This window comes from Empidonax traillii, unplaced genomic scaffold (assembly GCF_003031625.1).
Source record: "Empidonax traillii isolate 1590-97213 ecotype Southwest subspecies unplaced genomic scaffold, ASM303162v1 scaffold424:size506307, whole genome shotgun sequence".
Taxonomy (NCBI): domain Eukaryota; kingdom Metazoa; phylum Chordata; class Aves; order Passeriformes; family Tyrannidae; genus Empidonax; species Empidonax traillii.
In genome coordinates, this window is record NW_020955617.1 from 401,519 (window position 1) to 426,044 (window position 24,526).

A 24,526-nucleotide genomic window follows, 5' to 3' on the forward strand; every position below is an offset into this window, starting at 1 on the left:
TGTATGTTTAGAACATGAGTATTTAAGTGCCTTTTTAAAATGTGCTAAGTTTGCCAGAGGAGGGGATAAGAAAATTCAGATGGAGGACTCAAACAGAATAGATGATGCCCAGCTTTTCACAGAGAATTCTTTGAAAGTACTTTATGGCAATTAGTTTCTTGCTTTGAAGCCAGGCCAGCTGAAATCAGTGGTGTCTCTAAAGGAGTAAGCCCTTCTTAGCCTGAACTGATTATCAGGACCAACTTGTTGAATTGCCTCATGGTTTTGCAGGTCAAGTGCCTTAGAACAGGACTTATTTTAACGTGTTGGCTGTTTTCTCTTGCATTCAGGCATATAGATTTAGAGTCAGACTCCCCTAAAGTACTGGATGGAATTTTTGTTTCTACAAATTTAATATGTATTTAGTAACAAATAACCCCCCCTCCCACAGTACTTTCTGCAAGTTACCGTTCAGTGGAACTAGTGGAAGAAACTGTAGCTGTGTATTGCTTCAAATCTTGATGTGTGAGATGTAAATTCATTGAGCTTTAATATAAACTGGTTTAAAATCAGGCAGCATCTGCTTAATCCATGAATAGCTGCTGGCTGTGTTAACAGTCGAGAGAGCTCGCAGCTGATCTATTTTCTTTTCTCTCCTGAAAAGAAAAAGTCAATAGATATAAAAAGAGTAAGTAATAAATATTTCTACACTGCACTGATGAGGCATTCTTGGAAAACAGCAAGCTAAACAACTCTGCATAATTCAGTAGATGGAAAAGTGGACTGAGAGTCAGGAAATAATTATGAGAGCTGGGAGAAAATTTTCCTTCTATGACAAGATGTGAAGCAGAAATTTTTAGTGGAAAACATCTGTTTGTGAGGATTCGTCTTTGTGGTTTTCTTAAAATATTAAAAGCATACAAGGGGCTATGATTTGAAAATGCACCTGGAACAGCTCCAGGAAGTTATCATTTAAACATCTGTCTGTCTACGATGGTTGGGAGGACTGCCCTCAGTGTCCCACAGCAATGGCACTCCTGGGATAATGCTGTGGGTGTGAGGCAGCAAAAGGACTCCAGAGCAACTTATACCAAATACTGTACTTTCTAAACATACATGCAATGGAGTTGAATGACAGCACAGCCTAAAAAATGGCCTTTGTTAGCCAAAGTAGAGTCTGAATTTCTTGTTAAACGCTGTGAAAGAGGAGGGAAAAATAATTCTCAAAGCTATAAAAAGGCTCTCCAAAAGATGCAGTGGGGAGAAGTGGGAGAAGGCACAGATGAAGCTTAGATTTAAAATGTTAAAAAATGATTATTTTATCCAAATCAGCTGGATGGTTAGTTCTTTTAGAGTGTTACTGCTACCAGAACCTCAGCCCTGCTCTAAATCAACCCAGCATTTCATCAAGAAGCCTATTCTTTGCTGTAAGAGACCAAGAGTGCACAATTATGGGTTTCTTTTCCCCCTTGCATAATAAAATGGGGAGATTATCATCAAGTTTCTATTCAGATTTTAGGAAGGCTTTTTTATTTTATTTTTAAAACCCATCTTTGTCTGTAAGAGCTCCCTGTTCAGGCCAGCGTGCTGTAATGATTACTGCTGTAAAGGCTTCAGTGGAGATGTGCTCTATTTCATTCTCAATGAGGGTTGATGGCATTTTGAGAGGCTCAGAATATCCTTTGATTACTGTATAATACAGACTGAGGGAGATGGCAGTGCAGCGTGCACACAGGAGGGGGCTGTTGCTCCCAGGATTGCTCATCAACTTTCTTTTGTGCTTTTTTTTTTTGCTTTTTTTTTTTTTTCATTTTTTGTCTTCCATGTTGCAATCACAAATCATGGCCGTGTTGGGGTTTTGGTCCCGTGCCCCATCCTCTCCCTGTCTTGGGGTTTGAAGCTCGAGGTTTGTACAGAAAAGGAGCTGCTGTTGCTCCTGTGTTTTGGACAGGTGCTGCAGCATATGAGCAGGAGCAGTGCCTTGACCCCTCTCTCCCACAGGGAATTGATAGAACAACTAGGAAATAGTGTGTTGTCCCTTCCAAACTGTGGGGAACCGGCCCAGTGTTCGAAGCTGCCATTCACTGTAAAGTGTCTTGGAGACTGTATTAAAAAGGAGTGACAAAAAGCTCGTCACGGGTGACAGGAAGGATATGGGAGTCAAGGAGATTGGAAGGGAAAGATAGACACGTGCATGCTGTCTCCTTTCCTGCTTTCCTGTATGACACTCACAGTGCATTAACACAAAATAATCGGGAACGGAATCCTTGCATCTTCATACTTGTATCATGCTTAGATCAAATTGCATATCGTGCCAGCTGAAATCTGTTTGCCAGCCCTTCTGATGGTCAGAAGGATTAAGATTTCTGGGGTCTGGAGAACTGGGGGTTACCAGGGAGAGCTTTTGATGCCATATAGCAGGAGAATCTTTTATGCCCATCCCAGGTATAGGAGATGAGTCTATGTAAAAGCATTTCACCTTCCTTCCCTGTCAGTGTGCCTGGATACTGGGATTTGTGCCCGAATTGTGCATCTCTTAAGAGATTATTTTCATTGGTGGTCTTGTCATCTTTTACTCCTTTACTTGGTGAAGTATTAGACTCTACATGGTTTATGTCTGGTATTTCCCAGTAACAACACAGGACATACTCTGCAGTATATAGGTTTGTTCTTTCTCATACCACTATGCCAGGTTTATTAGGCATGTTTTGTTTGTGATATATGCCATTCACTGTCCCCAGTCCAGACTAAATTACTGCTAGAAGGCTTTATTCGGATTTGGTTCTCCCACTGCATATGGACTGCTCTAAGAGAGTTTATAAGAGAGACTCTTTCTCTCTTATAGGAGACAAAATCGTGCAAGAGAAAGTTGGAATGATGGTAGTGTGAGCTGTAGGGATGGACATGCTTGAACTGTAAGGCCCCAGGGAGGTGTCTACTCCTTTATTTTTATATACAGCCCTTCTCTGAGCAGGGGCTGGGACCAGAAACCCCCAGAGGTCAGCAAAGCCTTCTAGCAATTACTGTACAAATAGCATTTCATTTCTGTTTAACGTTACACAGCCATATCATGGTGTGTGTTTTTTCTTTCCTTTGATTTTCATCTCAGACATGTTTGCTGGGGGCTCTCTGGAGCAGGGCAGAGTAATCTGTTAGTTCTGTGATCAGATGGAAGCAGGACTGCACCCAGGCAGAGATGGCTGTTCTTCTGAGGTGGTTGTTCCTATCTGAATTTCAGTTCAGATCAGTAGTAAATACCAGACTACTCTCTTGGAATGTAGCTGGAGTTTGCCTGGGGCTGGTGGGACAGCTCTGTGTTGTGCACTTTGCCTGTAGCCCCACCAAAGCACCCCAAACATTATTCAGATCCACTCACATAAATGAGCCATCCTCCTTCCTAGAGAACTGCTGGAATTTTGGTGCTTGCAGCAAGATCTGCTCAGCCTGGCATTTTAGGATGCTGTGGTTTGGTGACTTGAGCCTGGCTACTGCCTTGGTTTGAAATCAGGAAAAGAATTTCTAGGGAAAGGAGGAAAGTGAGTTATTTCTGGAGACACACAGCCCAGAACTGAATTGCTACAAAGAAGTGTTGCAGAGTTTGATCAAAACTGTGGACTGTGAGACTGAACAGGAGCGATCCATGTGAGAAGGTGGGAGTGTTTTACTCCTGCTTTAAGGTTTGGTCTTTTTTACATACAGGAGCAGAAGGAGAGTGAAAGAGAGCTTGGTTTCATGCAGATAGGAGCAGTATCAGAGTAGGTTCAAATGTGTGTGTGTGTACACTGATGTTGCCTTTCCTTTAGTGAAAAAAAAAAAATCTTTCAGTCCTATGAGCTTAGCAGGCTGTTTAAGAACAAGAAACAGCAATATGTGCAACCCTGTTCAAATGTGTATGCACATCGTGGTGAATGACAAGGAAAACCAGCTCTGCAGCAGCTGGGGGGCTGTTGGGAGTCTGTGCCAGCCAGCAAAGTATGGGGGGACCAGATCATGCCGTAAATAAAGTCCTGTTTTTTTCTGTTTAATGACAGTCCTGTACCACCCATTGCCCGTCAGCAGCAGCACCACCCCACTGAGCACCTTCAGCATTTCTTCCACCTGAAATGTGCCACGAGTGCAGCTTTGAAGGCAGCTGTGGTCAGCTGAAGTGGGATGAGCCGTAGCATGGGCACACAACCACAGCTCTGGGTGCCAGGCTCAGGCATGGTGCTGGACTCAGATGGCAGAGGCATATTCACACAGCTACGTGAGTGGCAGGACCCAACATGGCTTTGATTTCATTACAATCTAACAAACAGCTAGGAAAATATTATGTCTCCACTATAAAGAAGGAGATATTTACCTTTGGGAAATTTGAGGAGCAAGGAATTGGAAAATTAGATTAATAAATATAAAGCAAGAACACAAGCCAATATTCACAGAAGTGTTGTTTACTGCTCTTTTATCCAGGCTCATTTTACGCAAACGTTAGCTGTTACAACAGCTGATGTGTCACTGTTGTTTCACACCGGAGGGCCTCAGAAAAGGCTTAGCAGGACAGAAAAGCCTTAATGGGACATTTTCTTGGGTTTTATCTTTTCTCCCCATTGTCATGTTTTTTGCCTAAAATTCAGTCGTGGTATAAAGAATGAAATCTTGGGTGTTGCTGATGAGAGCTTCTCATGGGCCCTTAAAAATCCATGGTTCTTTCTAGACCATGCTGAGAGTTTCGGTGTCAATGGATGTGTGCACTCCACAGCTAGTGGATATAACACACATTACACTATCAAAAGGGAGTCAGTATTGATTTATTTTATTTTTTTAAAGTATGCAAGTTGAGGCTTTTTAAGTAGGCTTATGTGGTGAGGTCTTTAAGCAACCACACTCCTTAGTGTCTGTCCATCTCAACAAGCTAGGGATGATCATTTAGGTGAGACTTTCAGGATCACAAATACAAAAACCTAGAGCTTCCCAGTATAGGAACATCATCTTTTTTTCTCCAAGATACTATTTAGGATGCAAAAACAACAACACCTCCTCCCCCCTTCCCCCCCCAAAAATCAACAAAGTTAATTGAATTGCACATGGAAAAGAAGCTATATAAGTTTTACCTGGAAAAACCTAAATGCATTTTCTTCTTACAGTGTGATTCATGTCCTGACCTGAGGGTAGTTGTGTTGGAAGATAAATTATGTCCTTATGTTGGAATTAGCAGGGAATTTAGGGACATTTAAAACAATTTTCAACCCCACTAAGTGACAGCTGTTTTCTTTGCCTCCTTTTTTTATGGAATAGTGGCCACAGGGCATTAACTCATGGGGATAAACAGTAAAGAAGTTTAAATATGTTCAGACAGCAGTGGTTTGGCGAAGGGCTGTGTGTTGGGGTCTGTGTTATGGGTGCTGCAAGATAGTTATGTTTAGTACCAGAGCTAAAGGTGAGACATGAAAAAACACCGTTATTGTGATCTTAGTTGGCAAGTCACTGACTGGGAACGATCTTGTCAGCACAAATAGCAATAAATGCATTAATGCCAGTCCATTCTCTCCTGGCATCTTGGGACAGGACTGTGCTAAGAGGACCTGTTATTACATTGTCACGGTCCAGAAGAGATCTTCTTGGTAAGGACTGTGAGTTTAGCCTTTTGAGCTGAGGGTGGAGCAGAGCCCCCAGACACATAATGTGACCATCCTAGAACAGTATTGTTTTAAGCTGCTAATGATCTAAATGGTTACTGGCAGAGGAGCATAGCCCTGTGTGCTGAAGTCCAGCCTCCTGACAAAAGACCTGCTTCTCTAAGTTACCTTTAAGAGATCACAGTGAGCTGGGAACTGAAAGAACTCAAGACAGTTCTCCCCTTCTTCAGCCAGAAACAATGAATTACAAGTGGAAATTCATGGGAGTGCCTGTGTGAAAGCAGAGAGATGTAAATGAGACCTGTGTAATATAGCATAGTGTAGTGCTGGATAGAAAAGGGGTGGTTCCAGTCACTGGTTTAGTGTCTGTGAACAGCAGACAGCAGCCAACTCCCATCCCCTGCACAGAGCACTAACACAGCATTGCTACAGCTCTTTTTACTTGTGCAGTCTAGGGGCCTCCAGCCACCTTAGAAGACAAAAGAAGGAAACTCCTTCAGTCTCACAGCCTGCAGGTGCAAGGGAAGGAAATTGGCAGCTTTACAATGAGGGAAGAGGATTCTCAACAGAGCTTTGGATTCCTCGCTGTTGACTTTCTCTCTAGTCACCGCTTTGTATTCCTTCTCTAGATCCTACCTGTAATCATCAGGTTGCCTAAAACTTTACCACCCTCCATGGACCAGTCTTCAGTCTTCTCCATCTTTTTGGAGTAGATGGAAAGCTGGCCTGAGCTCAAGTAAATATGAGATCAGAGGGTAATTCAAAGGCAGGTTAAGTCTCCTGCAGTGCAGTGTCTTACAGCCATCCATAGATGTTTCACAGTAGCATCTGGCAGGCTCAGGGGGTGCTTTTTATCCATTTGTCTAACACATTCTGCATTGTAACCTGTCACTGCCCATGTGTCATTACAAGTGGACTGTAAATCTGTAGAGGGTTCAGAAGGAATTTGACCTCTGCAATCAGAGCATCTCCGGTTTTCAAGGTCTTCCCTGATTAAAGGGGTCTTCCCAAATGTCCCAAGCAAGCCTTTTACACAAGACTGCCAAGTTAGAGGTTTGCTGCCCAGTCTGTATCCAGCTGTTTTCTGTAAAAAAGTAACCTCTGGTAAAGTGTGTTCTGTTCCCTCTTCTGCTACAACCTTCACTCATAGTGTGAGCTTAAGTGTGATCAGTAGCTCTCCCTAAGACTAGTGAGGCACACAGCTTGTTGCTGCAGATGAGACATTTGCCATAACTGAATTCTTTGAATTTTGGATCCAGTTAGGAAATGAGACTGACGTGCATGTTTCTCTCCATTAGCTCATGCAGCTCAGGTGACTTGTTTCATCCGTGTGACCTCTTGTTACATATCCATCATTCATTTTTCTTTCCTATTAGAGTGAAATTGGACACAGCCCTCCTCCTGCCTACACCCCTATGTCAGGAGTAAGTATTTCACATTCAGCCTTCATCCTTAAGGTTTTCCTCCTTCCTTCACTACTTTTTTCTGTTTCAAACCCCTTTTTCCTGCACAAATGACCTAAAAGCCAACAGGAAATGAGTTGTATATAAGAGCAATCAAATATTCAAGATCTTCACACTCAGCCTGGGGTTTGTGTGCAAACTCTATGGACCCACACCCAAAATTCTGCCAACTTTTCTTGAAAAAGTCTTTAGGTAGCAGGCTTGGTTGAATCTGTACATTTTTCCTTCTTATTTATAGGTCACGAGGTCAAAATTTCTTTTCACACCCTTGCTGACAAGCAAAATGGTAGGTTGAGTTGAACAATTGAGCTGAGGTGCCAGTACAAACACAGTTCTGCAGCCTAAATGCACTTCCTGATGGAATTACACAGGATGTGGGTGACCCTGTGATTCACAGCACAGTACACCCTAAAAGAATGCTGCTCAGGAATTAGCAGAGATGATAATGACCTCCATCTCCAGTCAGGAGATTTCCCTAACATGAGGTTTAAGGGTTTCTCAGAAATCAGGGGTCGTTGCCAGAGTAGTAGAAGAGGAGATACCATGTTTTCCGCCTGCAGCTGTGTATATCCAACCTCCTCGTGCTTAGTAGGAAACAAGTTTCCTGCCCCATTTCCATCACTGAGCACCACTGGGCAGAGGGATGCATTGCCAGTCCACAACAGAGCCCGTGGTGCTGGTGATTCTGCAGTACTGGGAGCACAGTAACCTGCAGGATGGACAAGGCTTCACCTGCTGGGTGAAATGAATTATTGAGTAAGTGTGTCAGGAAAGGCACAGGAGCACAGCGATGCCTTCCCACTGAACCCTGTCCCCTCCTTGCCCATGCTGTCTCCTCTTTTCCAACAGAACCAGTTTGTGTACCGGGATGGTGGCTACACCGCAGACGTGCCGATGCCATACAGAGCTCCGGGCTGCATAATACCAGAAGCTCCAGTTGCTCAGGGGGCCACAGCAGAGATCTTTGAAGACACTTGCTGTAATGGCACACTGCGAAAACAAGTGGCAACCCTGGCAAAAGAGGAAAGCAGCACCCAGAGGTACAGTGCCGACCCCACAGTCTTCATGCCCGAGCGGGTCATCCGGGGAGAGCTGGATGAGGATGGGTACATGACACCGATGAGAGACAAACCTAAAACAGGTAAAAAATAGTCTTTCTGGAGAAGTTCCTGGTCTAGTCTGACTGTGTTCTCTCTCTTTGTACATCAGCAGCTTTTCATGAAAAATGTCTCTTTAGTTACCCAGCAAGGTTGAAACATTCTGACTAAGGTAATACGTCTTCACATGGGGATTTATTTTCTTTTCTTGATTTTCTGCTTTAAAAAACTCAAATGTATCAATGTGTCAAGTTTGGTAATTCCCCCCCCCTTTTTTTTTTTTTTTGAGAAATAACAAGAAGAATGAAAAAAAAACCCAAATTCCCATCTTATACAAACTCAAATCCTCAGTCATTTCCAAGAAAAGGGTCTCTCTTTGGCCAGCCATAGTCCCCACTTTGCTTTGTTTATTGATCTGCTTTATTTTCATGGCATCGTGTTTGATAAATGTCAAGTTGAACCTATCAGAGAACCAATATACACAGTTGGTATTTTATACCCAAGAGAAGTTCAGGATTGAAAGAAAAAGAGTTGCTTCAGAGAGACCATCACTGCAAGGTGAAGATTGCTTAGACCTGTGCCAGCTCAGCGTGCTGCACTTCCCACTTTGCCATCATTCATTTCTTCCTTTTAAAATAGAGACAGCTGTCATTTAGATGTAAGGGTATGTGTCATTACTAATGTGCTCTCAAACCTTTGCATTACCTTTAAAAAAATTAATGCAAATGTAAATGCCAAGCCATTAGTGTGTTTGCTAAGAATTTGGAAGCCACTTATCCTTTGTGTTGCGTGGGGGGAACGGAGCAGCAGCAATTGTGGAGTCCATTCATGGACCTGCACTTCAGCATCCTCCTTTGCAGTGAGAATTAGTTTCAGTGTGAGCCCACACACATATTCATATGCAGATGCACCCTGGAGATCCTCAGAGTTCCATGAACAGAAGCTCCCTGAGCCCTCGGGGATGTGGCACTAGCAGGTCAGGAGAAAGCACCTTCTTCCTGACTCCCTGGGCACAGACACATGCTGTGTGTTCTGTGCCAGCTTCAAGGTTCAAATCAAAGCATTTCTTGTCTCTCGTAGCTAAAAAACATACATTCCCCACTGTGCTTTTGGTGTGTGCACACGTGCCTGCTCATCTCAGATTCAGTGAGTGACATTTTAGTTGCCTGTTCAAAGGTATTCACTGGATCTTGAACTTTTGCCTCTAATAGTTTTGGCCCCATCCTAGATAAAACCAGAGCTGAAGTGGAAAGCATGACCACCCTGTGGCAACAGGCAGGGCCTGTTTCCTTGCAGGCAGGACTCTGTGGTTGGGATGTCTGCAGAGCCCTTGACCAGTGCTATGCTGCTGGAGATGGAAGTCTTGTGTTGGCATCCTGTGTGGCACAGACAGGCTGAGAGCATCCCTCAGTAATGGTGGTGGCCTGGAAACCCTGGTTTGTAAGGAGATGAAAGGTAGAATTAATACTGGAAGTGGGTTTGATTTGATGATTTCCAGCCTTGAATGAACTGGATACTTTTGCATCTTGCTGCAAGGGCCCCACAACCAGATGCTCTTGCCCCCGTGTCACCTCCAAGCCATTCCTTTTGCAGCCCACTTACAGGTGACCTCCTCCTGCCCAGCTCGATTGCCTCTTCTGTGAGACCTCATCACACATAGAGCAAGGCCCTTGGCAAATCCACTGCTCCGTGGCTCAGTCACCTCTCTGTGACTCTGGGAGAGCCCTTACTAGGTGCATGGTTTTAACCCAGGACAACCAATCTCTTTATGTTTCTCTTCCCTCCCCACCTCTTGTCAAGATTTCCATGCAAGCAAGCAAGCATTTTCCATGTCCAAGTATATGCCTTAAAACTTTTCTGCAATTCAACTACGATTCTTTTGTAGTGTTAATCCACAACAAGTGATTTGAAGCAACTGTAACCTGCTCCAAGTCCTGTTTTGCAGCTGATGTAAGGCTCTTTTTTACCCTGTCCAAAGCTCATTTGAATCATTTTTTTAATAATGCTTTGAGGCCCTTTGTCCTTCAGGGATGGAAGGTTTTTAATAAGGAAAATTGTTCTGTTAGAAATGAAGCTGTCTTAGAAGTTAGCCCTTGGGGATAGGTTTTGTGCAGAGAGGCTTAACTAAGATTTCTATAGAGTTTTCTGGGTGGAAAGACTGCAGAGCAGAGGGTTTGCTGATAGGTCCAAGGTTGCACTGAGACAGTCAGCAGCAAAGGCAGAAGTCGGTCAGTAAGTTTGGATCTGTAGATTGAATAGTGAGAATTTCAGGACAGCACACAGGCTACGGCTCAGTGAGAGCTGTAGTTTAGTTGTCCATTATGTTTGATGAGTTAGTTTGTCTTCTGAGGTCTTAGTTTTAACCCATAATGTCTATTTAATTTGTAAATACTTTACTTTTTGTCAGTGTGTGTTCAACATAGTTGAAACTCCTGATTTCATCGGGAGTTTTAGGAATGGTTGGGGTAGAGGACTCACTAGTCCAAGTGCTGTTTCTGGTCCCACGATGCCTGCTACATGATGGATTACTCCCTCTCTTGGCTGATTTATTTTTGATCCTCCCTTAGATTACCTAAACCCGGTGGAAGAGAACCCGTTTGTTTCCAGACGAAAGAATGGAGATCTCCAAGCCGTGGACAACCCAGAGTATCACAATGCACCAAACGGGCAGCCCAAAGCAGAGGATGAGTATGTGAATGAGCCGTTGTACCTCAACACTTTTGCAAACACCTTGGAAAACGCCGAGTACCTGAAGAACAATTTGCCGGAGAAAGCCAAGAAGGCCTTCGACAACCCCGACTACTGGAACCACAGCCTGCCCCCACGAAGCACCCTCCAGCACCCGGACTACCTGCAGGAGTACAGCACAAAATACTTTTACAAGCAGAATGGACGGATCCGGCCCATTGTGGCAGAGAATCCCGAATACCTCTCCGAGTTCTCCCTGAAGCCTGGCACTGTGCTGCCCCCACCGCCCTACAGACACAGAAACACGGTGGTGTAAAGGCTGCGGTCTCGCAGAAGTGGAAAGGCAACCCCTTTTAACTGCCTCACTCTATCTCTCTCACTCTCCTTTTCTCTCTTTCCCTGTCCTCCCTCTCCCCCAACTTCCCTTCCTCCCTCCTTCCCTCTCTTTCTCCCACAAGCTTCCTCCTCTTGCCAGTTCACTCATTTTTGATATTTCTAAGTGAAAGGATTTCTTGGAGTTGATGGCAGATTGGGTTGGCAACCTGGAAAAAAGGAAGGAAAGAGACTGAAAGAAGGCATGTACAACCTGGCCTTTCTCACTCTTCACAAATTCCGCGGATCGGATACTCAGAGAAGCCAGTGGGCACCAGGAAAGGCCAGTGGCAGCGTTGCCTGAGGTTGAGCTCATTCTCAGTGGTTCAACCAGACACTGTAGGAAAAGCCACAGAGCAGCTGATTCTTTCAGCAGAAACTGATGAGAGTCTGTACAGCATTCCTGGAAATCTCAATGCAGTTTCCATCAGGGTGAAAAAATGGACAATTTTTATATCCCGTGTGATAGCATTGTACTTGAGTTAGAGAATCCAATTTCTTTCTCTTACCCTTTCTATCCCGGCAACTGAAAATGACTAATGAGGCTTTTCATAAACATTCAGATCTTCATTGCGGCTTTCCAAGAAACGATGATGTGACCCCCATATATGGCTAAACCCTTCTTCTGAGCCACACCATGATTTTGTGCCAATTCCCAACCACAGAGACTCCCACTCAGAACTGGTACATGACACAACATTTTTGTATATTTGCCAACAGGGCAAACATTTTAAACACAAAGTCCCTTTCAGAAGAGAGTAACAAAACCACACCTCCAGCCTGTTCTTTTTGGAAGCTAAAAAACAGGCCACGAAACCACGATTTATATGCCAAAAGCTTTGCTTTCCTGTTTTATACCAGCTGACTTTAAACACCTCAAAAGACCTACACTAATTCTTCCCTCTTTTTCTTCTTCATGATCACGAAGGGAGTTGGGGATGCTGTCAGGCAACACTGAGGACAAGACAGAACTGGAGAGTTTGATAGGGGTCCTGGAGTCTGCTGGTGTTTTGTGGAGTGACGGTGGGAACAGTCCTTTAAACTGGAAGACAGATACTAGACTGGAGAGAATGCACATAGCAGTTCACTGGAATGTTAGTTTGCACTTAAGCTCTAATTTTATTTGAACTGTTTTCTGGATTTTGAATGAAGCAATATGGAAGTGACCAGCAAAATACAAAATAGTAATTTTAAATTAAAAAAAAAATAATTATTATATGTAAAGGATGACTGTGGAAATGCCAAAATGAAGCAAATCAAGTCTTTGGAACAATGTCTGCCAGCTCAGAGAGGCTGAGATATTGATTGCTTCAGAGAATACAGTAACAGAGCAGCCAGCTCTTGCTGCTGCTGTGTGAAGGACAGCAGAGCAAGGCGTGGAATGGGTCAGGGGAAGCAAATATCCTGCTCTGGCTTGCAGCACAGAACAATACCTTTTTTCGAAAAGGAAGATTATTCTGGCACAGAAGATGGTGCGTATGAGGTTTGAGAAGTCAAAATGTGCATGACTCGGAGAGCTTTCTGTCAAAAATGTAAATATGAGTCAGTCTCCTTGCATATAGTCCTGCTCTCATCAACCTCATTTTTTAGCTAGACACCCCCACCCCATCCCCTGGCCTGCTCCTCTTTGAAATCTCTTTCAGCCAGAGTTCTGGACGTTTTTAGCAAGATGGAGCTGGGAAGGAAGGTCTAAGGGCCGGAGACACCGATGGCTTGCTCCTGACTCACCAAGACCTGTGTGTGTAAGAGCATTTGCATACCTACTTCCCACAAAAAAATCTTAAGGAACTATTAAGTACCTTTGATCTATCCACCAAGGTTTTTAAAGGGGAAGAAGCAATAGTTAATGGATGGCAGTCTTGGGTGACACAAGACTTTTTTCGGTTTATGCACTTCAGTTCTGTTAGAGTCAAAGATCTTTGGGGTGACCTAACCTGGCAACAAAACCAGCAACGAGGGGTGGTCTGGATATAGCATCACCCTCCTCTGAATTCCTGCCATCCCAACAGCTTGCCACCTTTAATCTGAGGAAAGCAGAGGAAGGAGTAAGATACAAGCAATAGTTACCCAAAGCTTGGTGGCTCAGGGTCAGCTTGACAAAGGTATGAAAGGGATTTCAAACCTGGGTTGGTTGTTACTCTTGTAGATGGAAAACAAACTGTGTGTAATCACAAGTCTGGTTCAGCCAATAACCTGTTTCTGCATCACGTGTGTCCAAGTCAGCTTGAAGCCCCCAGGGGGAGGATGTTAAACCTGAAAACTGAATATGTAGCTGAAGGGTCTGAAAACAGCAAGAACAGGTACAGATCTTCGGGCTGTTCGAAGGAGACGTTGGGTCAAGTGGTACCAAGGTGGTTTGACGTGGCAGAATAAAACAGCCAACAGATGACTGGCGGGGGATAGATGGTTAGCATCCTGCACCTGAGAGGCTGTGCCAGAGAAAGGGGTTGATTTGTCCCTGAATAAGTCTTTTTACAGAGTAACTCCTAAGGGAGAAAAAAAATGAAATAAAATCCCAGCACAGGTCACATGCTTGAATTCAGAGGTGTTCTCAAAGGCTGCTGGGGCAGAGGCACAACACCTCTGGAGCTGGGCAGGATGATGCTGGGATGTAGCTGCTAACACAAGGTGAGGCCTGTTTGTTCCTCGGGTAGTGAAGTAGTGCCAGTGTTGGAAACAAGCCCGCCGAGTAATCCAAATGTAAATAATGGTGGGGTTTAACAATTTAATATTTTATTTCTTACAAAAACTTGAATTATTTATTCATTTTATTTGTTGACTGTGGGTGTACTATAATATATTAAGTAGTGTGGAAATGCAGAGGTTCCTGGAAGTGAGGCAGCAGGAAGGCTGGAATGGGACCTGCCTTTGGGTAAGGCTGACTGGCAGCCAGGCTGAGCAGTGCCAAGCCATGCTAGCTGGGTCTGGAATAGCTGAAGGTTAATGAACACAGTGATTCGTGATGAGGGAAGACTCCACACACTGTAGCTTCACAATTTTTTTTTTTTATTATTATTATTTTTTTCATTTTCTGAGCTGCTGGTTTGAGTGCAGTTGCCAAAACTGGCTCTCAGATTTCCTGCTATGCCAGTAGCTGACCCGTGCCCAACAGATGGGCCTGCCTGGTTCTGAGGCATCTGGTTAAATGACTCCTTCTCCCTGTAAGAGGAGGAGTTCTCTGAACACAGCCCACAGACCTGCCCCTCTCCTCTGGAAGGGTAGTTTTGAGCCGTGCTGGCAGCTTTTGTCTCTTTGACAGGGAAAGTTTAACCATGGTTAAAGGTAAAAAGGGAAACTGAGAGCAGCAGAACTGTTTGGCTGCTTTCATTTGATCAGCAGAAACATCTGGCTGGCCCTAACTCACATCTTTGCCTCAGGGGGTATCACTGCTTGGCTTGATGAGAGGAATTGGGCAGATGCACATGGCGAGATCATGGCAAACATTCAAGTGTATTATGGTGTGAAAGATGAGGGCCAGGCTCTTTAATGAATAATGACAGGTTTGGGAGAAAAGCAGGTATTTCCACACACAAACTGCATTTTGTCAGCACAAAGCAGCAGGTGAGTCCATCAACAGAAGTACTTCGGGGTAATTCACTCTCTAGTCCTGCAGAGAACATGGAACACTTGGTTTCTATGGATTTTTTTTAATGCAGTCTCCTATTTGTGAATGTTCTCCTTCCCCTTATCATGGCCTGAATGACAGAAGAGCAGTGACCAAGTTCTGAAGAGCAGGTTTTTACCCGGGTGTGTATCAGCCATTGTCCAAGGCACAAAGAAACGTACTAAAGGAAAGAGAACAACAGCTTATTTTTTCCTAATCTCTTTCAGTGATACTTGTCTTAGCTGTTATTATCTACCTGAGGGTTGTTGCAAACAGACGTGGATGCTGGAGTTGATTGACTTGCTGTAACACAATGGACTGAAAACAACAACTTTTAAGTTCCCATCTTCAGTTCTTTTCAAATTTTTTTCTTTTTCTGTAAAATAGCTGGGAGGGATTCTTACATGGCCTCTCACTCAGATGTAGCAGAGTATTTACAATTTGCTTTCAAACAGGTCTTCTCTCACAGGTAGTAAGAGATGGAAATAAATCTGAGCTAATATCCGCAGTAGGAGCCACCGTGGGGGTCTGTTTCAGGTACCTTGAGCTCAGCCTCAAAATCCTTTTCTGGGTACAAAGATAGGACGTGTTAACCCCGGTTGTATTACTTATTTGGTAGAAAATGTGTTTCTTGACTGCAAGACTTGTCTGCAATGATCTGATACCAGTTTCCACTAAAGATTTGTGAGGGAGAGCATTTCCTTCATGCTCATCCACGACCAATCCCAGCCTAGGAGCAAAGAAAATGACAGCTTTGGCAGAGCAGCTCAGCCACGACTCTGTGGATTCACTCTTTCCGTAGCTTTAGGTAGAGCTGGGCAGGACAGGGGAGAAGTACAAGCTGTGAGGCGAGTCAGCCTAGATACAGAGCTTGGGTTTGGGGATGGATCTATATGGGAACCTCAGATGTTACAGGAAAAATCTTTTTTGTTTGATAGGGTGTCTGTGTAGGTGTTGTGCATCATCGTGGCAGCTAAAGGAATGACAGGATTGTTTGAACTCCTTTATTCCATCTGGGAGATCAGGAGGCTGGCACAAGTCAGAATTAGGCTGTTGGTTGTGTAATTGCTCAGAATAACTGAAGGCATCCCAGTAAGCTGTTCCCTGTGCACTGGGCAGGTGTGCCCTTCTGGAAGGGGTAGCAGCCACTGCAGCACCCACAAGCATGGGGACTCGCACACTCACACCCTGTATCTGCCCACCTTTTTTGGGGTAGGGAATGGGAGTACCAGAAGTGTCCAGGGCCTGCCCACTGGGCAGCACCCACTTATTGGGATGGTTGTTTCCCTCATCTTTGCTGAACTAGTGTTTCAGGGCTTCCTCCCTGATTTCTCAAGGGTGTTTCAGAACTGTGGAGCTCAGATTGATGCCTACCTGCCTGTAAGGCTGTTTAATTTGGAGGTGATGGATGGAACAGAGGATTTAACATAAATGATAGCCAGGCCTCTGGTTATCAGTCACCCCTTTAGCTCTTAGAGAGCATCTCAGAGGGGACGGTATCACCTCGAGTTCTGTTCACAAGGCTTTTTCAAAAGGTGGTGATACACAAAGACTCTGCTCATTTCTAGCTCTGTCACTTGCAGTATTCTCACTGCTCTGAATCTTAGACCTCTGCTACTGACAAAACAGCTTGTCTGTGGTTATATAAAATCTTGGATTTGGGTTCAGATTGTATTCTAGAAAACCAAGGGTGTGCAGGGTGGGGTGGTTGGTGTAATGCTCATGCTCCATCACGTGCAGGGAGCTGTAGTTGTCTCAAAGGGAAGTCACTGTGCAGTACTGCTGTGTGTGCAAGGTTCCCTCCTTAATTTTCTGCCTGTTGCTGAGTGTTTGTTACGCAGATGGAAAAGGTGATCAGCATTACAAGTGGGGCTTTCAAATTGGGAACAAATAACAGCTTTGTGGCTAGAAGCACCGCTCTAAAATGCCAAAAAATCATGTCTCCACCTTTGTTTTAAGTTTGCTTTAGCACAGTTTTATTTTACCACTGTGTGGATTAGTAGGTTGTTGTGATGGTGGATTTATTGTTCTTGAGGAAATCATGGACATGTGAGGCTGTTGTTAGTGGTGCTTGCAGTGATGGCTGGGATCTGCCTGTAGGTTTGGACCATGTATAGCACCTTTTGGGAGATTTTGTGAGTGTTCAGGTCTGACTGATGGTGGTGGGACTTGCTTGAACTGTAGGCAGTCCCAAGCAGAGCCAGAGGGATGCCTTCCACACAGGGTATCTATCCTCCAGCTGGAGTCTGTGCCAACAGGCCGGGAAAAGGTGTGAGGGGAAAACCCAAGGACATGACCCCGACAGAAAAGAGGAGTCAAAGCTGCCTTTTTTTTTTTTTTTTTCCCCTTTCTTTTTTTATGATTTAATTTTAGGAGTGAGCTTTGTGGGCCTTGGTAGAGAGGGGTTTTAAGGGGAGCTTTGTAAGGCGTTAGGCAATGAGTGATTATGTCCCAGTTCTTCTCCCCTCTTCAATAAAAAAGCCATGAAATTGTGTTCCAGCTGTGTTGTGGATGACCCCACCAGGGCAAAGGTGCATCCCAGCCAGCACCCTCCGGCTGGTGGCTGGTGGCTCAGGTATGACCAGGGCCGTGGGTACATGGAGCCATTGGCTGTTGTTTGCCAGCAATTTGGGCCCCAGACCAACCTTTGGGCCCTCCTGGGGGGAAAACACTGTATTGTCCATAGCACTACGAGGACTAAACCCTTTTGGGATAACCGCGGTACCGAACTGTGACTGGTATTTTATAAGTAAGTGTAGATATGTATGCCGTTCTTTCGAGGTAAGGTACTCTGACATATGTAGCATAAACTGGTCCTGCTGTTAAATGGGTCGATTATTAACTGAGCAGCTGTGTAGGAGGTAGCTAACTTTGAATGCACAAAAACCACTGTTCCTTTGGACATGGGACTGGAGGTAGGTGCTGTGTACTTGTCTTTTTGTGGTAGGGTGATGTGAGAGGAAAATGAAGGTCGATGAGAAAACATGAAATTTTTTTATAGCATTTTAATGTTGGAAATTGATGCCCATTCAATACATTATTCACAATGGTTTTAATCCCTTTTGTTGCCCAGGTTTTGCTATTTCCCCAACATTCTAAGCTGGAATTTCTAAAGAGGTAGCCAGCCTAGTGTAGGGAGGGAAAACTGAGGGAGAAAAAGAAGTCTCTTTCTAAGAACAGAGATAGCCAAATTGCATTTCCTGACCTGGTGGCCCAGAACCACTGAGTTTTTCTGATGAGACTCAAATTCCCAGGCCCGGAGGATGACATTGCTGTCCCCTTGGAATCAAAGGCTCCCACCAGGAGAAAACACAGGGACAGCATTGAGCTCCTGGGAGACACTCTGGCCACGGTGCCTGCATGGGCTGCTGTCACTGCAGCCAGTCCATGGCCACCCAATGGGAGATGGCCATGATGCAGGGACGATGGGGGGTCTGGGTTTTAGCCAGTTATCCAAATATTATCTCTCAGAGCACAGAGAGACAAAACAAAAATACTTCTGCCTTATGAAGTAGCTTCAGAAGAGAAGTGTCGGCATGTTGGGGAAGGCATTCATTTCTTGCAAAGTGATGCATTCAGAGTTAGCTGCCTTTTTGAAATAAAAATAAAAAAAAAATACAAGAACTACTGTATGTTACTTTGAAAATGTGAATAGTATTTTTATAGCTTGTTAAAGACACAGCTAGTTGCATTTGTAAATAAGGATAATGTTGCTTTTATTTTCCTTGTGGACACCATTATTTGGAACATAATTGTCCTTAGGGTTGATTTGTATATAAGTAATTTGCTTGTGATTTAAGCTGCTCCTCCCCTTTCCTTTCTATCCCTTCCCACCCTCTGGTTTTGGTTAGAAGTACCATTTTTGGCATTCTGTGTAATTCTGTGTTTTAGCACTATTGTGGTGTGTTCAGACTTTCTGCACTTGCTTACACAGTAGGATAAGCCAATTGTGTGTGGCTTAATGTTACTTTAACCTTTTGTTCCTCATAATTTAGCTATCGAGGATTATACACTGCTAAAATACTTACTGACCTGGGTTAATATTAGCATAATTTAGCATAATTTCCCTTCTTTTCATGGTTTCTGGTTTTTTTTTTCTTTTTTTCCTTCCCTCCCCTTTTGTCTTGTTTGGAGGCTGGGAAGAAACCTGTGGATCTTCTCTTTGTGTGGTTTTATTCTCCCCCTCCCCATGTGCCAGCCCTGAGTTTCTCCTCATGACCCTTGGGGTAGAGCTGTATCTGTTTGTTAAGGCAACTGTAGACTGCGACCCACCTTGCATCAACCCACACTCATCCCAGCTGAACAATTTGAGAACTGTTCTGCCTTTTTGTTACATGAATCTGTCAGAAATATATTTTTAATTTAATATAAATGAAATTCAATAAAATATGAAACAAAGTCTCTGTGCACGTGTGAAATCTCTTATCAGGGGGCTTGAGCACTGCCAGTGCCACGGACTTCCCATGTCCATGGCCTCAGATCCTGTTTGGGGAAAGCTCTGGGGTAGCCCTGAGCTGGGGCAGCCACACACAGCCAACACACACCCCTACACACATCCCCAACTATCAACCTACACACACACCCCTACAGACACACACAAAACAATCAGCCTACAGAAATACACCCCTACTCAAACACACAAAACCATCAACCTACAGAGACACACAAACCCGACACCCCCACACTCACACACCCCACTGCCCCCAGTCTGCCTCACTGTCTGGAGAGCATTAGCCCTGCATTACCAGGCCTATGGAAAGCGTTTTACATTTATCGAGAAAACATAAAGGTCATTTGGCTCTTTGAGGCGCATTTTAAAGCACTCCAGCGTCCCTGGATTGCAACTCTTTTTCTTTCGTGAATGACCTCAACATTTTATCCCCAGCGGCCTGGAAAGGTCATTGCAGATACACACAATTCCCTGAGTGGCTGTGCCGGTGCTGGTACCTTCTCTACAAGCTCTTTGTAACAGTATTGCTTGCTGAAGAGGGATTAGGGTAACAGTATTAAGCATTCACACTTTACAGCTGCAGGTAATGTAAACTGTAGTTTTGGGGGGAGGGGGAGTGGGTTTGAGGGAGGGTAGGTGAGACAAAACAGTGCTGCTGCATGCCCACCCTTGTACAAGAAAGAAAAAGTGAAGGAAAGAAAAGAGTAATCAACCCACTATTTATTACGTATTAATTTAAAACCCTCTGCAGCTCATTCAGAGAAACTCAGCGAAGGCCATGGGATTCAGGTGTTGGAGGTGGTACTGAGAAGCACAGTTTAGCTTTTGCAAGCAGTTTCATGCTGCACTGATAGGGATGAAGTTCTTTGCAGCCCTGTGTCACTCATGAATCAGATGGGCACATGCAGATGAAATTCCTCAAACCTGAGGCCTCACTGCTGATGAAAGTTGATCTTGCAGCCACCAAGGGCATGTCCCAGTCCATGGGCTACCACATAATACCCAGACTGCCTCAGCAGCCACAGAGAAAATTGGCATGGAAGATGGGAGCTATGACATGACAGGGGACATAAAGGCAAATTGTGTGGGCAGTCATGAATGTCTGTGACAATAATTTGCCCCTGAAAGAGCCCCAGAGATTGCAGGGAGCCTCCACATCCTCCAGGAGATAATACTGCTGGGAATAGCTGGGTTAAGTCCCCTGGCACACCTGCAAGCCCAGCTCAGGGAGCTGGCATGAGTCTTTATTGGTCACTAAAAGAAACCAAAACCCACCAGAGCAGGGTGTTGCTGGGTTTAACTCCTATCAGGCAAGTCTGTCTTAAGTCCTTGCTCAGCAACTCCAAAGAGACACCTATTCCATACCTCCAACCTGTCATGCCTGTTCCCCTCTCCAGAAAGAACAGCTGACAAACAGCCAGCACAACTAAAAAGACTCCTTTACTTACCATAAAAAAAAAACCCAACTGTAAAAGTGTGTGTTTCTACTGCTACACCCTTGCCAGTAGCTAATGCTGGGAGTCACCAGAAAACTGGAACAACAGGAGTGGGCTGCATTAATCCAGGAGGTGTCAAGGTGTTACTTATGACCTTTAACACAAGTCATATGCAAAAAGAAGTTAAAAACCCTGAAGTAACACCACCAAATCGAGCTGTGTAGCAGGCTGGTCTTAGCAAAGCCCAGCTACTGCCTGCTCTCTCTGCTGCACTCCCCTGTCATGGGGCAGCAGTGAAATAAGAGTTTAACACAACCTTTGAACCTCCATCCCTTCACCTGACCCTCTCCACCATGCTGAGTCACTGAGAGACAACATTTGGGCAGCAGAAAGTGATTTTGCATAAATGGTGTAAACTTTCTGCCAAGACTGTGCTTGTCCCTGTGATAAATTCCCTCCCCTGCCCTTTGCATTTTTCACACCACAAAAACCCTTTACTATTATTATGCAAAGAAAATCTGTATGAATTGCTTCCTGCAACGCATGGCAAGTCAACAAGATTGTCGCAACAAGCAAAGGAGTCATATTTTCCTTTCAGTCATCCCCCCAGCAATCCTCTTTTGTTGCTGTCACACAGTGCATGTTGCTGTGCCCCATGCCAGGGCCTTGTGCTGAGCTGAACAGATGAATTACTACAATGGAAACCTTTTGTTCCCACTGAATAGAAATAGTCATGATTTTTCAGACCCTTGTACCAAAGTGCACTCCTGGCAAGGCAGGGGAACAGCACCAGGGATGGGATGGGAAGAGGGAAGGGTATGAAGAAACAACTATTCTGAGAAGCAAACATGGAAGGTAGAAGTAACCTGCTGCTTTAGCACCCGTGCCTTTCCCTGTTTCTCTGCCCCTGACCCTGCTGGTCCAGTTTGGGCTGAGGGCTGCAGGACTCCCCCCGCTTTTCTCACCAGCTGAACTGTGGCTGAAGGCATTGCACGCTGCAGCACAGCACAGGGAGGACAACCTGGAAAGCAAACATGGACACAGCTCCTGTGAAATCCAGCTCACCAGCAGCAGTATCCAACTACTGATACACCAGGTCAGTCAACGGTGAGTGGTTCTGTGCATCATTGCATCTGAGGGGCACAAGCATCACCTGGGGATGGAAATGACCCACCTTCACTCCTCCTTTTCTATGTATGGGAGCAATTTTCCACAGAGGAGGTGTTTTCTTCTTCTATTACATTCTAACATAGCAGATGGCATGTTTGGGTTCCCCAGCTGATTTCTGCGCTAAATGCCACATCACTGCTTTATGTGGCACCCCAGAATCCTGCCAAACCAAGGAAAATAAACCATAGTTAGGAATACATATAGTAACATGGCTTGAAGATGAATAGTGACGTCAGTCTTACCCAAAGGCCACCCCACCTGCACTGCTGTCTGTAAAATGCTCTTCCCAAATGGGAAGTACACAAGAAGCCCCCCAGGAGCAGGGTAATTCCCTCAGCTAACGTGGAGTTCTGTGAGGGCCTGACCAAATGGACACACTCGGGAAACAGCCCACAAGCAGAGCCATCTGCTCCAACACTGCCATGCCTTGCAATGTGGCCTGAGTGATCTGGACAGAGAGCAGGGCAGCAGGAAAGAAGGGAATGTTTAAAAAATATTGTGTTGTCTGAATTTGCTGATTTCCTAAAATCAGTGTTTGATGGGCAGTGATGGCTTCCAACCCAGGAGCCAGGGGTTGTGGGAGGAAATGGGAACCACTAAACTTCCAAGGACCCCAGTAGATATGGTATCTACCAGACTGAGCCAGGAGTTGTTTGTGTATCTGAGGCAGACAGATTGCATGTCCCACCGTTAGATGTATTTTCTTGGCTAGAAGCAATGAAGAACTTTCTTTTTCTATTACTTTATCTGCTCTGTGCAGAATTAACAGGTTATGGAGGAATATAAAGCAGCAGACAGGGAAATGTTTGCTCTGCATTTGCATTTTTTACAGAGAAGTGTAAAATGTGTTTATTTTGATTGAATGTATCTATAACCTCAGGGGAGAAAATGATCACGCGTGGAAGGTAGAAGTAACAATTGAATAATTTTCCTGTGTTGGTTCACACACAGTTACCATGGCCTGAGCTGGCCCCCAAGTCCTCAAGGGCAGCATAACTATGAGTCAACACTGGCAGACCCTGTCTGGCCTGTACTAATACTCCCACATTTGCTCAGCAGACACTTCAATACGTCACATCGAACATACATGGACAGATCGATTAGGACAGTTTTGGTGAGTGCAGAGCTGTGTGCACCAGAGCTGGAGAGACGGATCATTTTGGCTGGAAGAGATGTCAGGTTGGCTGCCCCTCCTCTTCACACAGCCCTGTGCTCTCCAGCTATTTTTAGCCCAGGGGTGTTCCTGTACTGATGCCAAAGGAGTCCTCCTCATGGATATGTGACAAGGAAAATAATTCAGTCTCAGTAACTTTACTGATCCTGCTGTTTCCTTTGGTTCTGTAAGCCATAACCAGTAGCAGAGCAACCAAAATCTGTGAGCAAGGCGTTTCCTTCTTCTGGTGGGTTTTGCTGTCCCACCACCCCTGGCTAGAAGTGTGATGGAGAAGGAGACTGCTCCTTCTCCATATAAAAATATATGGATATTTTTTAAGCTATTGTTCAGTAGTTTCAGATGTAGTTTCTACAGTAACTTGCGGTTAGTCCAGAGGAGTGACATCCATGACACAACAGCCAGGCTATGTCTCCTGCTGCTCCTTACAACTTGGACAGCAGAGGGATAAATCAGAAGTCTTTGGATGGTAAAATGGGCTCTTCCATCCCAAGCTTCAGTGTCTTTCTGAATAACAGAGGTAACATGATTTGAGCTCATCAGCAGAACAAGGACTGATGGGACATTGGTTTAAAGTTGCAAAAGAGGTAAAAGATGGGATATGTCTTGCCTAAGCTTCCCTGGCAAGCCAGTGTCAGAGGCAGCACATAAATGCGACTGATTCCCAGCCAGGGTTCCACTGAGCAGGTGATCCCCCTCTATTGCAGCACAACAGGAGTGCACCCGGGGCTGCAAAAAAAGCTAGTAAGGGACACAGCTGGGACAGCAGACCCCAAATGACCCCACCTACCTTACCATATGACATCATGGTTCAGCAGGGGGGAAAATGGAGGAAAGGTGAACATTCAGAGTGAGACCATTTTGTCACTCTTGTGTGAGTTGTACACATCACCCTGCTCTCCTGGAAATAGCTGAGCACCTGCCTGCCTATGGGAAGCAGCGAATTAATTTCTTGGTTAACTTTGCTTGTGTGTGACAGCTTTTGCCTTAACTCTTAAAATGTCTTGATCTCAACCCTTTTACTATTCCCCATCCCACCACGTGTGGCTGAGTGGGGGTTATACCACAACACACCCAATTATGCTTACATTGCCTATTGTCAGACCTGAAAGCTGGGTGAGAAGAAATGTGATATTGCCCTGAATTTCAGTTAGTTTATAACACATTGAACAGCAGAGATATCTTCTTGGTTTTCATACCATTCTGTCAAAATTTACCTGGTGTGTCACAGTCCTTGGCAAACCTGCAGCAAGACTTTGGAATACTGAATAGAGATGACAGAAAGCAAACCCAAGCATCACCATGCCCTGATTGCCTGTTAAGAGAGGGCTTAGACCCCCCAGGACATGCCAGCAGGGTTTTGTTTTATCCTAGATTTTGGAGAAAGCAGGAAATCAGTCCTACCACATCAGATGTGTAGAGAGGAGGTGGTCGCTGCCACAGCCCCTTTGCAAATCCAGCTGGAGACCAGAAGGGATTGC

General features: G+C 44.7%; 1 protein-coding gene across 2 annotated transcripts in view; it reads left to right on the top strand.

Moving 5' to 3' along the window:
* Window positions 1-19,216, top strand: part of ERBB4 (erb-b2 receptor tyrosine kinase 4) — a 369,309-nt gene extending 350,093 nt beyond the window's left edge. The window contains exons 25-27 of one of the 2 annotated variants that reach the window (XM_027894313.1): window positions 6,971-7,018; window positions 7,907-8,198; window positions 10,722-19,216. In XM_027894313.1, coding sequence (XP_027750114.1) covers window positions 6,971-7,018; window positions 7,907-8,198; window positions 10,722-11,158 — 777 coding nt within the window. In that variant the 3' untranslated portion in view covers window positions 11,159-19,216. The remainder of the gene's footprint in view (window positions 1-6,970; window positions 7,019-7,906; window positions 8,199-10,721) is intronic. The other variant, XM_027894314.1, reaches the window with a different exon arrangement.
* The last annotated feature ends 5,310 nt before the right edge of the window (window positions 19,217-24,526 follow it).